The following is a 15,990-nucleotide window of genomic DNA, read 5'->3' as shown; positions in this document are numbered from 1 at the left end:
GTGTTGTGCTGCACATGGAACCCACTGCCCGCCCAGGGAGCAGCAGGTCTGTGTCCCCATCCCACCCTGCCGTGGRTAGACCCTGGACACTTGGCCAGCAGGTCCTGACTCCARGGTGGCTGAGGGCCAGGACTGGGAYTGTGGTGTAGTGCTGCTTGTGAGCCCTTACACACGTGGGAAGCACCAGCAGTGCCAGAACAGGGCTGGGGGAAGTGATGAGATCCACACAGARCTGGCATGTCCAGGCAGGATCCCCCTGAGGAACCAGCACTGCCTTGCTCCCAGCTGGACCCATGCACTGAACTTCCTGCACAGCCTGTTCTGGGACATCAAAAAAGCCACTGGAGGCACTGGCTGGTGAGCTGCCAGGAGACACAGCCACAGGGCAGGGCCACAGGTCTTGGAGGGCAGCTACCATCAGCGCCACRGGGCAGTAAGCTGGAAGGGCTGGCAGTGCCAGGAGCAGGAACCACTGCATGAGAAACAGCCGTGCCAGAGCCSTGAGAGCTGTCAGCTGCTTTGCCCCTGTGTGGGGGTTCTGTGGAACCAGCCGGACCCCAGGCCCCACACTGGTCCTGGCAGGGCTGCTGGCTGCAGGCCAGGGCACAGACAATGCCTGAACAAACACAAAGGACCCTGGTGCTGTCTGCAGTGATGGTACTGCTCGCCTGCCCAGGATCTCCCTTGATGCCACTGGCATGAACGTTAAGCTCTTTGTGCTGCCCAGAATGACCCCAGAGTGGAGGAGGGAGGGAAGGAGGTGGCCCACAGAAAGGGCTGTGGTGGAGCAGGACGTGGAACCCATCCCCTGGAGTGGTGGCTGGCACGCAGGCAGAGGGCCTTGGCAGGAGACCATGTCCCCAACACCCTCGTGGCACCCGTCCCGCAGCCGGACAAAGGCAGCAAAGAGCAAGGGTGAAACCAGAGCCCTTTAATTGTGTCTTCACAGGGACCGGGGGAGGAAGAGGCCAGGGCAGCAGAGCAGCTGCTGGGCTGGAGCCAGAAGAGGGACAGAGAGGGAAAGGCTAGAGGAGAAGGAGCAGGCTCTGAGCACAGCTGTGGGGGAACAGCTCTGCTGTGGTGTGACACCTGTACAGTGAAACCTGGGTGACTGCTCAGAGAATGCACCCCCGTTTAGGTTATTGCTCATGAAAAATTATGTACATTTTGGTTATTGCTCAGAGGCTCCATGTTTGGGTTATTGCTCAGAGAAATTGATCCATGTGGCAGCAGGGAGGCTCCCAGAAATACAGGAGAGGCAGGAAGAGGCTGGCAGGGGAGGCAGCTCCCTGCCTGCTGCTGGAAGGCACGACATAGGAATTGGTCCTGAGGGCAGAGAAGGGCTGTGCTGGTGTAGCGTGGTCCCAGACAGGAGTAGCTCTTCCTTCCTCACCTGCAGAGCTGCCCTTGGAATGCATAAGGATTCAAACTCTTGTGCTGGTAGAGCAGAGGGCATGCAGGAGAGGCAGATTCCTGGAGCCCCTGCTGCCAAGCAGGCACCTGAGAGGGAGCAGGAGGGTTCCTGCCCAAGGCATTGCAGCACGGCTGGRCCAGTGAGGGGCTGGGCTGTGCTCCCTGAAAGAGGAAATGGCTGAGCCCACAAAGAGCTGCAGGAACCAGAGGAGTGCTGGAGAAACTGGAGAAGTATTGCTGGACAGCCGGGGCTCACAGGATAATCTTGAAGGAGCTGCAAGAGATGTGAGAAGTTCAGCACCTGCTTGYCAGGTGACACAAAGGGTTTACAAGCACCCAGCACTGCAGGGACCCACATCTCAGTGTGGAAGAGGCTCTGCAGAGCCAGCCTGGGATGCAATTCCCTCTGCCATTATAGCAGACTCGGCACAAGGCAGCCCTGCCCTCCTGCCACCAGTGCCAGCTCAGCAATCAGGGTGATGAACCCCCAGACAGCCCCTGGAGACCACCGCACCTGGCAAAGTCCGGGGAGCGGGAGACAATGTGCTGGAACTCAGAGAGGTTGATGGTGCCATCCTTGTCGATGTCAGACTCCTCCAGGATCTGTGGGGGAAGGTGAGTGGTGAGCTCTGTGCCTGAGGCCRTGCAGTTCCCGTGCCCTGGCCAACAGGCCTCACATTTTGGATGAGCTGCTCCATCTCTGCGCTGTTCAGCCGGGACTCCTCACCCTGCCCTGTYAGGCAGTTCACCAGTTGTTCCAGGTCCTTCCTGTCCAAAGTTCCRTCATCATCAAAGTCTGTAAGAAGAAAAAAGGTAGGTTTGGCAGGGCTGCAATGACCCCAGGCAGTCACAAGCACTGGCACTGTACTGCTCTGTGCACCTCACCATGCCAAACCAGCAGTTCCCACTGGGAGTTCCTAAAGCCACCATCCCTGTGGTTGTTCCGAGGGCACCACCAGCCCTCCTGAACATGGATTCATCACCCTGCTCTCGCTTCCCCAAGGTGCAGGGATCCCAGAATGTGGTACCTGTCCCAAGCCTTACCAAAGATGCGGAAGGCATAATGGGATTTGATCTCAGACGTGGCAGAATCACTGAAGGCACTCAGCATATCAAGGAAGTCTTCAAACGACATGCTGTCATCCCCAGTCTCTGAGGTTGAGAACACATGGCAGATCCGGTGCTGGAAGGGGTTTGCCTGTAGACAGGGAAATGGCTCAGGCAGGGCTGGGCCATGCTGGCTTCATCAGGCTCATACTGGCTCTGGCTGCTGCTCTGGAAGTGAGCAAATGCCACACTTTGCCACCACTCTAATACCCACAGCATGGCCAAACCTGTCCTGTGTCTCCTGGGATGCAGCCCTGTGCAACAGGGATCTGCAAGATACTTTGTGGCATAGCAGGAATCTCCAGGATCCTCCACAACAGGGATCCTTGGAATCCTCTRTGGTACAGCAGGGATCCCTGGGATCCTCAGTTGCTCGATGGGGTTAAGGAAGCTCTTTGCTGGCACAGCAACAGACACAGGACAGAGCACTGGCACAGCGAGGCCGTGGTGGGTACATGTGGTACTGCCCAAACACACCCCTRATCCAGGAGCAGCAGTGTCCCGTGCCTGCCAGGCACCATACCCGCAGCTCAGGCAGCATCAGGATGTCACTCTTGGGAACCCGTGCGGAACAGGCATTCTCCCTCATCTCCTTTGGCAGCAGTTCACTGAACCTCTTGTAGGCACTTTAAGAGGCAAGAAAAAGAGCGGCTCTGTGATTGGAGCGGGGTGGCAGCAGCCCCTCTGGGCACCGGCCGCACCGGCAATGCTTCCCAGGGCCGGGTGACCCGTTCCCACCGCTCCTGCCAGCTTTGCCGGGCGGGAGCGTGTCGGCCGGGGGTCCCACAGCTGCTCCCGGGACCATGGAGAGGAGCCGGTCTGGCTGCTGCCCACTCCGAGGTCTGGGGCTTCAGAGGGAGCACCGCGGGCTCGGGCCAGCCCTCTGACCCGCTGGTCAGGGCGTCACTGGCCCGGCCCTCGCCACCAGCAGCACCGCGGACCTTCGCCCCTTGACACCCGGCTGGCAGGGAGTGCCACCGGCACCTCCCGGCTCAGCTGGGCGTCTCAAGGGAACGGGAGCCCCTGGGCAGAGCCAGGGAACGGGAACCCGGGGAGCTCAGGGTTCGCGCCTCCGTCCCGCCCCACTTAGGGCATTCCGCCCSGCGGTACTCACAGCAAGATCTCCTGCTTGCTCAGGAATGTCAGCTCCTGCGGGGAGGGCACGGGTCAGCACCGGCACAGCGGCCAAGGTCTGACCCAGGGCACCCAGCCATGGGTTACTCGGCCCCCGGGCACCTTCCGCCTCGGGACCACGCCGCCCTCCGGTGCCCCCCACTGCAGCCCCTGTGTCCCGGTGGCGGTGTCCGTACCTGGTACTCACTCAGGGCGTCCCGCGGTAGCAGGCTGGCCGAGCCGCCCATGGCGCCGCTTCTCCCCGCACGTCACTCGCCTGTTGCCATGACAAGGGCCGGCCCGGGGCGGTGCAAGCACGTCCGCACGCACACGCAGCCCCGCCCGCCGCGGAGCACACGCCCGGAGCCGCGGGTTCGCGGCTGCGCTCGTCCAACACCGGCAATGGCGGAGACGGCGGAGGCGATRGCGGGAGGGGAGGGGAGCGAGCCGACCTCCGAGGAGTTCGTGTACGGCGAGGAGGACTTCGTGCTGCAGGCAGCCGGCTGGGGCGACGCGGACTCCGCGCCCTCCCGGTTCGACCGGGTGTTGCTGGCCGGCTGGAGCGACCGCATGGAGCGGGGGSTGTTCCGGTACCGGCTGGGACCGCTGCCCACCCGCGTCCTGCCCGGCTCTGTGCGCCTCGTGGCGCAGCTGAACGAGCAGCGCAGCGCCGAGCGCCGCCCGCCGCAGCCCGTCCGTAGCCTTCGGGACCCCTTCGACCCCGGCGCCTTCAACTTCACCCGGCTGCGCTCCGCAGAGCTGCTGTTCCGCCTGCGCCGCTCCGGGGGCCCGGGGCCGCCACCTGACCCGCTGCTGGTGGCCATCAACGCCAGCCCGCTGGAGCGGGGACACGTCCTGCTGCTGCCAGAGCCGGCACGGCGGCTGCCCCAGGCGCTGACGGCCCCGGCGCTGCACGGGGCGCTGGAGGCGGCGCTGCTCAGCGCCCACCCGGGATTCCGCGTGGGTTTTAATGGGCTGGGCGGCGGCGCCTCGGTGAACCACCTGCACCTACACGGGCTCTACCTGAGCCACCCGCTGCCGCTGGAGGAGGCCCCGGCCGAGCCGCTGGGGCCACATCTGGGGCTGCTCCGCGCCGGACCGGCCCCCGCCTTCCTTTTCTTCGCCGCCGGCCCCGCGGCGCTGGAGCCGGTGTCGCGGGCCGTGTGCCGGGCGGCGGAGCACCTGGACGGCGCCGGGCTGGCCTACAACGTGCTGGCCACGCGGGGTGACCCGCCGGCGGGGCCCGGGACCGGAGGCGGCCGCGGGCTGCGGGTGCTCCTGTGGGCGCGCCSACCCATCTTCGGCCCCAAGGCGGGTGAGCCCTTCGCCGTGGCGTTGTGCGAGYTGGCGGGGCTGCTGCCGCTGCCTACCGAGCCGCTCTACCGGGACATCACCGAGATGCAGGCCCTGAGCGCCATCCGCCAGCACCTGCTGCCCGAGCCCGAGCTGCTGCACCTCGGCGGGGAGCTGGCGCGTCTGCTGGAGAGAGAACCGATGGCACCGGCCGCGGCTGGGCTGCTGCAAAGCTGACGGCACCGCACCGGCGCTGCTGCCTCCGCGCCGCTCGGCAGGGGCCGCTGTGCGGCGGAGGATGCGGAACTGAACGTCACGTGACCGCATGGGGCCGCTCTGGCCGGCAGCGCCCGCGTCTCCATGGTCCGGTCGCCATGGGAACGCGGCGGACCCGGGAGCGGTGCGATGGCGGCGGCGGGCGGCGGCGGGGGAGGTGCGGCCCGGGGCCCTCCCCCGAGACCCCCTCCGGGGGAGCAGGCGGCCGTTGCCGCGGCCCCCCCGGACCGTCCCGCTGCCCCCGCCGGACCCGAGCCGAGGAGGAAGCGCAGGCGAGTGTGAGGCCACAGCCTCCGGCCAAGGCCTGGAGGGAGCCCATCAGCCACTCCCGGGGGCGCTTCCCTCTGCCTCACTCGCACGCGGYCCCGGGCAGAGCCCAGCCGTGACCCGACCCCCTTGCTCCCCATGGGACAATGCCCAGCCGGTTCCCGACGCTCCCCAAGCCCCAGGAGGCGGTCCGGGGCCCCACTGACCCAAAATAAATAGCGTTCCCCTGAAATTGCCCCAGCGATCCCCTGTGTGACACACCCAGGCAGGGCTCCGTGCTCAGGACCAGCCTGCCCGTCTCCTCAGGGCTGTACCGAACACGGGCTGGCTGGGTCAGACTTCCCTGTGTGCTCTGTGTGTGTGTGTGTGTGTGTGTGTGTGTGTGTGTGAGGGATCAGGGCTGTGTCCCCACTCCATCCCATGCCTGGTGCCTTATTAAGCTACTGTCATCTCATCTCTCTATTCCAGTGTCCCCTCCATCAACCTGAGCGGCTGCAAGTACGAGAGTGGTAAGTCAGAGGGGCTGGGGAGTCCCTGCAGGCTCCTCCAGGTGCCTGCACAGCCAACAGGAGCAGTGCTGGCACCCAGTTCCAACTGGTTTATTTGCTGCTGCTAATGACTGGCCCAGGGTCCTTGTGTTAGTGAGGAGTTTGTCACACTTTAGATTGAGATTTCCCCTGATTTAAAATATACAACAGCAGCATGAGCCCTCGACATCCCCACACACACACTTGCATTTGCCAACTGTCTGCTAAAATGGGCAAGAAGGGTTCTATCAGGTACAGTGCAATGGGGGTCTGGGCTTGGAGACAGGACCTAGGGGTACTCAACTGTTTTAAGATAAAGTTGGAAGTGGAACAGGCAGGATGTGTACCTGGAACCCCTCCYTGTGCTGTCCATCCATGATGACTCCAGGGAGCTGGTCCACTCTTACTTCTTTCCACAAGCTAGATCTTGAAAGAACAAGCTCCTGGCCCTTGAAGGTGTTATCAATCTACTTTGCTAAGGGATCTTGGTGTGCATGGATCCCCATCACCTCCCCAGCCCTGCCAAATTCATACTTGGCACTAGCATGAGCCATACCAGCAGAGACCTTTTGCCACAGAGCTGCGTCTTTGGCTGCCAAAAGACCTTTTATTTGGGAGACTAAATTCACACTTTTTCAAGTTTTGTATGTGCTTGTGAGGTGTAAGACCCATGGCATGTTCAACCCTGCTGTCAAGAGATCCTGGCACCTCAAGACAGGTGGAATTAGAGGGTTAAGAGCTTCCAGATCATCTGCAGCCAGAAGCTTGGGGGTTGGTCAGATAAAATTGGTGTTCCTGACACCTTCCAARGGGTCTTGCCAATACCTTATACCTCTGAGATGGGAACTGCAGTTCGGAGAGACTGTTCCATTCTCCATCCCTCATTGTTTTGGGGGGTGTCCATTCCTGTGTGTGGCTCCTGAGCCCAGAGATTTGTTTCAYATTCCATCCCTGGTTATTTTGGGGGTTTATCAGTCCCTGTACMTAGCTCCCCTGCCTAGCCCCTGTCACTGCTTGCCTTGGCACAGTGCGGCGGGCGGCACAGCACTGCGGGCTGAAGGAAGTGGGAGAAAACGAGGAGTGGACTGTGTACTGGACGGACAGCTCGGTCTCTTTGGATCGCCTCATGGAAATGAAGCGGTTCCAGGTAAACAAAGTGGCTGCCCAGCAGAAATTTCTCAGGGAGGAGAGTGACTCAAGGCTGTCTATAGAACAGCATGTGGCAGAGTGAAACACAAGCATCCAAAGCAGTGCCATGCACCATCTATGCCCTGGCTCCAGGGCATAGTGTGAGATGTCTTTCCTTGTGCCATGTCCCTGGTTGGTGTCCCCAGGAGCATTTGGCTACTGTGGTGGGAGCAGGAGCATTCCAGCCCTGTAATGTGCTGTGAAATAAACAGTCCTTGATGATAAATGGCTCTTGCAGTGCTCCAGGGCTGAGATGGTATGAGCAGATAAATCACTAGTGAAGCTCAGATAAAGCAGTTCAAGGCAGCSACAGGCCTGCCTTCCCACTTGCTGCTGGTTCTCCACACACAGGCTCTCCTCGGGATTGGGAGAATCCATCCCTACAGGGCCTCCACTGATCCGGGTGTTTCTGCCCTGCTTTCAGAAAATCAACCACTTCCCAGGCATGATTGAGCTGTGCCGTAAGGACTTGCTGGCTCGCAACATGAACCGCATGCTCCGGCTCTTCCCCAAGGAGTACAACATCTTCCCCCGCACGTGGTGCCTGCCAGCCGAGTGAGTGGTGTGGGACAGTGCCTTGGGATGGGGTGGTACAGGGAGAGGGAGGCTGCCCACCTGCTCTCTCTAGGCACCAGAGCCCAAGWCTTATTTGCTCTGGCATGCATCGTGGTGATCTCCAGCTGGAGATGTGTGGAAGGAAAAGGTGGGATGTGGAGAGCTAGGTTAGGTAGCTCCTGTAGACTAGGAATGGGCATTCTCTTCCTCTCCTGCAGAAGTTCAGTGTGTTCTGGCCTGCAGTGCCATGGTTTCAGTACCCAGCTGTTAGGAGAGAGTTCAGAGGGATGTTTTGTGCAGCTGGTGATAGTCACCCCTTCCTTGCACAGCTACGGAGATTTCCATGCCTACAGATCCACRAGGAGAGCAAGAACATTCATCTGCAAGCCCGACAACAGCTGCCAGGGAAAAGGGATCTTCATAACCCACCACCCAGAGGAGATCAAGCATGGGGAACGCATGATCTGTCAGCAGTACATCTCTGAGGTACTGGGACAGTTGCAGAACACCGGGGTAGGATTCCAGCCTTCTCACTCTGCCAGCATCCCCCATGCTTCCCGTGTCTCCTCAGGGCTGCTGGAGGTGTGGGTGTGACTGCAGCTCAYTGGGGATGCAGGCAAAGCTTGCCCCTTTCTGCTGAGCAGCACAGGCAGATGGAGCAGTTCCTCACCTCACCCTTGCTTGCCTCTTTCCCCACAGCCCTTCCTCATCGATGGCTTCAAGTTTGACATGCGCATCTACGTGCTGGTCACGTGCTGCGACCCGCTGAGGATTTTCSTCTACAAGGAGGGCTTGGCCCGGTTTGCCACCATGAGGTACATCGATTGCAGCAGCAGAAACCTGGTAAAAAGGAAGTTTCAAAAAAACTCATATAGTATCTGTAGGTGTCAGTCCTTAACTTGTCCTGGGTCATTCSATGCCTTGAAAAGGCAGGTATTGGGGGTTTCGGGAGTCCCATCTTGCTGCTTTCCTGTTCTCCCTCTATACCCATTCTTCCTCTTCATGGGAGGTATCTCAGGAGGGATAGTAGATCTACCCCAAAGCTCCACATTTGGGCTTTTTACTGGCATTACCACAGAATCATGGAGTTGTTTGCTTGGATGGAACATTGGAAGGTCTCCAGCCTCTTGGTCAACAATAAATTCAGATCTGGTTTCCTGAGGTCTCATCCCATTARGTTTTGAAAACCTGCAGAATGAAGCCCCCTGGTGTCTGTGGGCAGCATGTTCCTGCCTCTGGCCCTGATGAGGGTGCTCAAYTCCACATCATGCCTACTCTGTCCATGCTTCCTGCAGAAAAGAACATGGGAGTGTCTGGTGGGGCTGTTTCTGCTCTTGCTCAGTGGTTGAGAGTAAACAAATGTCTCTTGTGGTTCCCTGCCAGGGTGACATCTGCATGCACCTGACCAATTATGCAATCAACAAACGCAATGAGAACTTTGTCAAGGATGACACGACCGGCAGCAAGAGGTACTGGCATATGTGGACACTGCAAGGACACTGCCTGGGGACACTGGTTTACCTCAGCTTTGCTGGGGTGACACAGCTGACCCCTTACCACCTCCTGTCCCCCACGCAGGAAGCTGTCCACTCTGAATGCCTGGATGGCAGAGCACAGCTATGACACAACAAAACTCTGGGCAGATATTGATGACATTGTTATAAAGACACTGATTTCAGCTCACCCTGTGGTGAAACACAACTACCAGAGCTGCTTCCCCAATCACAATACTGCCTGCTTTGAGATCCTTGGCTTTGACATTTTGCTGGATAGAAGGCTGAAGCCATGGCTGCTGGAGGTGAGGAAAGAGTGAAGAGCTCAGCTGAGGGAGGCTCTGGGACAGGGGAATTGGGATGAACAGGGCTTCCTTGATTCAAAAGGGCCACCTTGCTTAGAGAATTACCAGCCTTTGAAGCCAAATGCCCTGCTGTGAGCAGGAYTCAAGAGAACCCATTTCCTGCACACCCTCTAACACCCTCTAACCTTGTCCTGGGAGCACCCTAAATTTGTGACAGCTGCCCCCTGCCTGCACCCTGTGGGGTGGGATCCAGGTGACCTGTAGCACAAGTGGGCACCACACTGCAGGAGAGTGCTGCATGTGGCCTCCCACTTCCTGTCTGACACAGGGAAGAGCATCCATGGACAGTGGGATGTGGATGGGGCCATGGGCTGGGAGTTGGAGTGCCAGATTAGGTTACCTGCTTGTTTTGGCAGGTGAACCACTCTCCCAGCTTCAGCACAGATTCTCAGCTAGACCATGAGGTGAAGGATGCCCTTCTGTGTGACACGTTCAACCTGATCAATGTGCACGCTTGTGATAAAAAGAAGGTGATGGAGGAAGACAAGCGGCGGGTAAAGGAACGGCTYCTCCAGGCCAACCAGGCTCTCCGTGAGTCCAGGTATTGCTGGTCCACCACAGTGCTGCAGGTCCCCAGTGTGCAAAGACAGGGCATTACAGAGCAGGATAACACCAGGGCTGGCTGGTGGAAGTTCCCAGAGCCCATGGCATTGTGCAGCCTCTGAGCTCTCCCAAGCCGTCTGCGTCCTGCAGGGAGGAGCCAGGGCTCCTCTCTGGGTGCCAGGAGATCTGTGACACCTGGTGCTCAGCCCTGACAGAGCTCTCCCCAAGCTACACTTGCTTGTCATATCTTTTGCTGGGGATGGGCAGGGCCAACATCCTGGGTTGGCAGGGATGCTCACGAGGAACCACAGCGCCATCTCAGGAACTGGGAGTTGCTGGGTCCTTCTCCAGGGCAGGGTCCTTTTCAGGGCTGAGAGTTTCCCCTTTCTCTGTCTGCATGTCCTTTCACAAGCCTGTGTTTAGCGAGTCTGCTGCCTTGCAGGCAAGGYGGGGCTCTCTCCAGCTGTTGCTTCCATCCGAAGTCCTGGGATAACCCCGGGACATGTCAGCCCTGTGCTCTGCCTGTCCCAGAGCCTCCCTCCACAGCTCTCTGTCTTCCCTCCTGCTGCAGGCGCAAGGAGCAGGAGAGCAACCAGGCTGCCTGGCTGGCACAGGCTGAGACCTACGAGAATGAGCACCTGGGTGGGTTCCGGCGCATCTACCCAGCACCTGGGACAGAGAAGTATGAGCCGTTCTTTCAGAAGGGCAGGTCCCTCTTCCAGGAAACTGTAGCATCCAAGGCACGAGAAGAGCATGCCAGGTACACTGCTCCTGTGGAAACCCACTTCAGAGGTGGCATGGAGACCACTTGCCCCTGATCCCTCCTGGGGAACAGCTCTGCTGCYTAGCAGGTGTAAGAAAGTGGGGAAAGTGGGAGGGGAAAGGAAGGAGCTTGCACACACTGTGGCACCACAGCAAGGCAGCTCCTTTTGGATGAACCCCAGAGACACGAGGGAAGTACTCCATTGACTTTTGGACCCTGGAGACACCATTTCACAAATGTCCCCCTCCCTTCTGACAGGCACAGCCTAATCCAAGGACATTTCTCTTTTTAAAAGCCTCCTTACTAGCATCCCTGTCCTATCTCATGGCACACTTCCATCATGGGCTATTCCTACAGGACTTAGGTCTGCAGTAAATGTCCTCAGGTCAAAGGCTGTCCCATAGCCTTTTGCTCTTGTGGCTCTGAGCCAGCAAGTGACACTGCTGTTCTGTGGCAGGCAGCAGCTGGAGGAGATTCGCCTGAAAAATGAAAAGGAAGCTGCCACCAGGAAGAAGAAATTAGAGAGGAGCCACAATAAAAGCACAGGTCCTACAACCCACATCAGCCACAGAAGCACAAAGGCATGGGATAGAAAGGTACCTCAGTATCAGCATTGTGCACAGGCTCTCCAAGCCACTGACATAGCTCTGGAAGTTATGCTGGGCCGTGGGTGCTCCCATGGAGCAGGAATTCCAGGTCTGACTCCCCACATGAAGTTCAGAGTTGACAACTTGTTTTGGCAGTACTTACAAGCACCAGCGCTGTCCCTTCCCACTGTGGCCCTCACTGGGATCTCTGGCCCACCCTGAGATTGTAACTGTCCCTAGGGTTGGAGCAGCTCATGGCTTTGTCTCACCTGTATGTTATCCCAGCTTCAGCTTTGCTACAGCTCAGGTGTTTCTCTGCCGAGGTACAGCGTGTGCAGTACAACTCCATGCAGCCCCAGGACATTGTGGARCATGAGGAGAGGAGAAGAGTGAATGCTTTGCTGCAGCGTGAGAAGCTGATCCGAGACCTGGGTATCACTGACCAGCTTTCCCGGCTGCTTCCCGTAGCTGACACCCAGGGATCCTGCACTCTCCAGAGCCAGGTAATGGGATTGCCCAGTGACACCCCACACAGCCAAGGCAGGATAGTGAGAAATGAATTGGGCACTGAGCATCTCTGGTGGGGCAGGATGGGGGTCCTGGCTCTGCTGCAGACATATCAGCTGCTGTGCCTCCAGGGTGACGTGTCTGGAATGGTGGTGGGGGCACACCTGGGAACAAAGTGTGGGGTGATGCTTTAATGAGCACCTGTGCATGACTAGAGATTTCTTTTCCTTCCCATCTCTTGCCAAGGCTTACAGAACTAAGTTATGGCCATTTTCCTTCCCTCCTTCCAGTTCCAGTTTCCCTGGGATGTCCTTGGGGACCAAGACACGCACAACTTAATGATGCTTATATCATTCCTGGGAGTCCCAGCTCAGCCCTTGGGACCCAGGGTCATACACAGCCCCAGAGGCAAGTCCCTGCCRCCGGACATGCCAGGCCCAGATGCCAGTGACATGGACACGCTCTGCGTTCGAGGCCGGAGCGTCCCGTACCACGTGCGGCACGAGAGCCCCCGGGCACTGGGCGGAAGCTGCCTGAGGGGCCGGGCAGCACGGGCAGTGGTTACCCAGCCCTGTGCCCATCCCAAGGGGCTGCAGCTGAGAGTCCAGAGGCTCCCTCGTGTTAGAACCCAGGCTGAAGGCTGTAAGTATACATCACCTTCCTGTGAAGGCGCCTGGCCTTGGCAGGGTGGGAGGAATGGGTGGGCTGGATGGAGCTCTCAGGGATAYGGGGACATGGCAGAAGGGTTGCCATGCTCTGTTTTGGGCACTGGTAACTGCTGGAAGTCTCTCTGAGGCTTGCAGCATCCCATTTGCAGGGACGGGGGAGAACCATGGGTGGCTTCCCAGGGTCAAGGGTTGATGTGCAGGCTTAGGGAGTGTGAGAAGCCAGGAAGGTCAAASGGGTGTGTTAGCTGCTAGGGATCAGAAGGAACATGGTGCCACAGCACAGCCCCCAGCCTCTTCCCAGGCCACACTCCCACCACACTGCTCCCTGCCCATGCTCTCACCCTCCATCCTTGYCCAGCCCTACCCGTCTGCCTGGCATCGGCTTCATCCACTTTGCAGCCTTAGGACCAGGGGAGCAGGGGCAGAGGAGGGCTGCCAGGATAAAGTCCCACCAGGAAGGGCAGTGGGGGCTGCTGAACTGCAGAGCTGCTGGCTCTGCACAGACTCGCATCGGTTTGTGCTGTTCCAGATGATGCTGGTAGTCTGTCATCCTCCCAGGAAGGCAGCTGTCCCCCAGCTTCCCCAGCCAGCCCAGGGCAGGCCACAGGCGATGGCATCTTCAGCTGTGCTGTGGTCCAGGAGCTTCCCATCGCCACTGCTGTTCACGTGCAGCACACCCACGCCTCACACCATGGCAGAGCCTCGACGTGCCAGTGTGTCACACCATGCCAGAACCTTGCACTATGCCAGTGCCTCACACACTCACAGCATGAAAAGCACAGGTAACATGGCCAAGGGCTCAGCCTTCCTCCCACCTGTGCTTGCAAGAGAACCAGGACTGCGAAATAGGTTGGCTGCCTCCATCAACTCGCAGACTGAGCAGAGCCCAGCCCCAGCACGGCTCCAGCCACCTGCCCCAGCTAGCTTCACCTCTGCCGGGAACGGAGGCTGGTGTTGTGCCCCTACCCGTGCCCTACCTGCACTCGTATCTGTGACTCCCAAACGCCTGCAGCGAAGCCCTGCAGCAGCTACCTCGCTTCGGACCCGTCGGACCCCCGCTTCCCCCGCTGGGGCCACCTCCCCCGCCGGCCCCGCCCGTTCCTGGGCCTGTTGCCGGCCATGGCGGTGCTGCTCCAGCGCGGGCTGCGAGCGCTGCCGCTCCTCGCTGGGGCCCCGCGGCGGGCGGCGGCGGCGTGGCCCGGGGACCCGGAGCTGCCGGACCCGGCGCTGGAGAAGGCAGAGAGGTGCGGAGCGGTCGGCTCGGGGCCGGGGCCTGTGCCAGCCCGGGCGCTCACGCGTGTCCCCCGCAGGGCGCGGCGGCGACGGACGGCGGCGCGAATGGAGCGGCTGCGGCGGGAGCTGGGCGGGGAGCGCGGAGCCCCCGATCGTGTCCTGACGTGGCAGGCGATGGAGCAGCTGCGGTGAGCGCGACACCGGGCGGGCCGCGCCGGGCCCCGTGACCGGCCCGGTGACCGTGCCCATGCCCGCAGGTTCCTGCGGCAAGAATCGCCTGAGGAGTGGCCGCTGGAGCGCYTAGCCCAAGGCTTCGGCGTCAGCACCGACGTGGTACGGCGGGTGCTGCGAAGCCGCGGCTGCCCCTCACCGCGCCGTCGGCTGCGGCAGGACCAGCGCGCACTGAGCGCCGCCGCGAAGGCTCCGGGGGCGGGGCCGGGACGGGGAGCGGGGGACGGGCACGAGGTGCGCGCCCCCGACGGGACGCTGTTGTACCGGCTGCCGCGGGGCTGGGGCGGGCCGGGGTCCAGCGCGCAATAAACGGTGTTGGGACCCGCCTCCACCCGCGTTGTTTCCGTCGCGCCGGGCACGGTCTCCGACACGGCGGGGATGGGCTCCGAGAAGCCGGCAGTGGATTCCGATGTTGCGGCCGTGGGCTCTGCTGCGCCGGCTCTGGGCTCCGCGGCGGCGGGCACGGGCTCCGAGTTGGCGCGGCTGCTGGAGGCGGCGGACTTTGCGGCCAGGAAACACAAGGAGCAGCGGCGGAAGGATCCCGAGGGCACTCCCTATATCAACCACCCCATCGGTGCGGAAACCCCCCGGCACCGCGTCCCTCTCCCGGRAGACCCCCGCGGGCCCTCTCCCCCAGAGCACCGCTCACCCCTGGGACCCCTTCCTGTCCCGGAGCCAATCCCTGGGAGCTCCTCACCCTGGCCCCGGAGGAGAGCTGTGTGCCTTCTCCCGCACCGTGTCCTTCAGCCCGATGGGAGCAGAGCCCCCGGAGTGCTGCAGCCCTCGCCCCTGCCCCAGCCGTGTGTTTGCTGTGGGAGCTCCCACCACACCGTTGCCCTGATGTGGACGGTGCCCACGGGAGCTGCAGAGCCCCGTGTCACAGTCGCACCAGCCGGGCTTGGGGACAGCACCCACTTTGTGGGCARTGCCAGCCCCCGGGACCTTCCTACCTGCCCAGCCCAAGGATTCACTGCGCAGGATGTGCCCGTGGGGTTTGCTCTGCCCAGGGTTGATCGCGGGGATACCCCACTGCCCACCGCACAGCGCAGCCCCCATTATCACCCCCGAACCACTGTCTTGGCCCGAAGCTGCTTGTCCCTCGGTGACCCCTACCACCTCCGCTCTCGCCGCAGGCGTTGCCAGGATCCTGGCGCATGAGGCTGGCGTGACGGACATAGTGGTGCTGCAGGTAACGCCCTGCCCTGTCATGCTCTGCCTTTCCCTGCCCGTTCCCCGTTGCTTGGCCCGGACCCCTGCAGTCCCCCTCGTCCCTTCATCGCCGCAGGCCGCCCTCCTGCACGACACAGTGGAGGACACAGACACCACGTTCTCCGAGATCGAGGAGTGGTTCGGGGTAGAGGTGCGGCGCGTGGTGGAGGAGGTGACGGACGACAAGACGCTGCCCAAGGCGGAGCGGAAGCGGCTGCAGGTTGAGCAAGCCCCCGGCTGCAGCCACCGGGCCAAGCTGGTCAAACTGGCCGACAAGCTGTACAACCTGCGGGACCTGAACCGCTGCACCCCGCAAGGTACCGGCACCGCGGGGACAAGGAGGAGCCCGGCTGATGGCAGCCTGCAGCTCGGGCTGTCCCTCGGCTGTGCTGACAGAGGCGCCCATTCCCCGCTCAGGCTGCCCTGGGGCTGGGCCGGCAGTGGCCTGAGGGGGCAGAGCGGGTCTGGATGCGAGGGGCCGGAAGTGACGTTATGCGTGTCCCCGCAGGTTGGTCGGCGGAGCGCGTGCAGGAGTACTTCCGGTGGGCGGCGCTTGTGGTGTCCGGGCTGCGCGGGACGAGCGCGGCCCTGGAGGAGGCGCTGCAGCGCCTGTTCGCGGAGCGCGGCATCGCCACATAACCCGCGGGGCCAA

At 61.1% G+C, this 15,990-nt stretch overlaps 4 protein-coding genes across 6 annotated transcripts; 3 read left to right on the top strand and 1 right to left on the bottom strand.

Annotated features, from left to right (window-relative positions):
* Positions 1-910: 910 nt before the first annotated feature.
* CIB1 (calcium and integrin binding 1) lies at positions 911-3,951 on the bottom strand. 2 transcript variants are annotated; one of them, XM_057369965.1, is made up of 7 exons: positions 3,831-3,951; positions 3,635-3,669; positions 3,044-3,146; positions 2,458-2,611; positions 2,091-2,209; positions 1,928-2,016; positions 911-1,687 (listed from the first exon to the last, which is right to left on the bottom strand). In XM_057369965.1, the coding sequence occupies exons 1-7, from the start codon at positions 3,879-3,881 to the stop codon at positions 1,666-1,668; spliced, it is 573 nt and encodes a 190-aa protein (XP_057225948.1). In that variant the 5' UTR covers positions 3,882-3,951; the 3' UTR covers positions 911-1,665. The 2 variants fall into 2 exon arrangements, with proteins under 2 accessions (XP_057225948.1, XP_057225949.1); XM_057369966.1 differs by lacking the exon at positions 3,044-3,146 and having other exon boundaries at positions 3,842-3,951.
* Positions 3,952-4,035: 84 nt separating this feature from the next.
* On the top strand, positions 4,036-5,163 carry GDPGP1 (GDP-D-glucose phosphorylase 1). Its single transcript, XM_057369851.1, has one exon. The coding sequence runs from the start codon at positions 4,036-4,038 to the stop codon at positions 5,161-5,163; it is 1,128 nt and encodes a 375-aa protein (XP_057225834.1).
* A 1,921-nt stretch (positions 5,164-7,084) lies between these two features.
* Positions 7,085-14,506, top strand: TTLL13 (tubulin tyrosine ligase like 13). Of its 2 annotated transcripts, XM_057369958.1 has the most exons (14): positions 7,085-7,143; positions 7,609-7,739; positions 8,069-8,225; positions 8,439-8,582; positions 9,123-9,208; positions 9,318-9,537; positions 9,954-10,138; positions 10,712-10,900; positions 11,361-11,499; positions 11,820-11,993; positions 12,288-12,639; positions 13,195-13,447; positions 13,976-14,086; positions 14,156-14,506. In XM_057369958.1, the coding sequence occupies exons 1-14, from the start codon at positions 7,123-7,125 to the stop codon at positions 14,436-14,438; spliced, it is 2,445 nt and encodes an 814-aa protein (XP_057225941.1). In that variant the 5' UTR covers positions 7,085-7,122; the 3' UTR covers positions 14,439-14,506. The 2 variants fall into 2 exon arrangements, with proteins under 2 accessions (XP_057225941.1, XP_057225940.1); XM_057369957.1 differs by lacking the exons at positions 13,976-14,086; positions 14,156-14,506 and having other exon boundaries at positions 8,093-8,225; positions 13,195-13,451.
* Positions 14,446-15,983, top strand: HDDC3 (HD domain containing 3). The gene is made up of 4 exons (XM_057369964.1): positions 14,446-14,703; positions 15,263-15,318; positions 15,415-15,655; positions 15,847-15,983. Exons 1-4 carry the CDS (start codon positions 14,508-14,510, stop codon positions 15,975-15,977), a joined length of 624 nt encoding a protein of 207 aa, XP_057225947.1. The 5' UTR covers positions 14,446-14,507; the 3' UTR covers positions 15,978-15,983.
* Positions 15,984-15,990: the final 7 nt, after the last annotated feature.

The sequence above is a fragment of the Malurus melanocephalus genome, unplaced genomic scaffold (assembly GCF_030028575.1).
Source record: "Malurus melanocephalus ecotype Western Australia unplaced genomic scaffold, MMel_1.1 scaffold_116, whole genome shotgun sequence".
In the NCBI taxonomy this organism is placed as follows: Eukaryota; Metazoa; Chordata; class Aves; order Passeriformes; family Maluridae; genus Malurus; species Malurus melanocephalus.
Note: the sequence above shows the minus strand (reverse complement) of the source record. Positions and strands in the feature narration are given on the sequence as shown.

Bases quoted from the DNA above. Each gene is read 5' to 3' on its own strand.
- HDDC3 (XM_057369964.1), top strand. From the start codon at position 14,508: ATGGGCTCCGAGAAGCCGGCAGTGGATTCCGATGTTGCGGCCGTGGGC. The intron at 15,319-15,414 runs GTAACGCCCTGC...TCATCGCCGCAG, and splicing joins CGGACATAGTGGTGCTGCAG to GCCGCCCTCCTGCACGACAC. The intron at 15,656-15,846 runs GTACCGGCACCG...GTGTCCCCGCAG, and splicing joins GAACCGCTGCACCCCGCAAG to GTTGGTCGGCGGAGCGCGTG.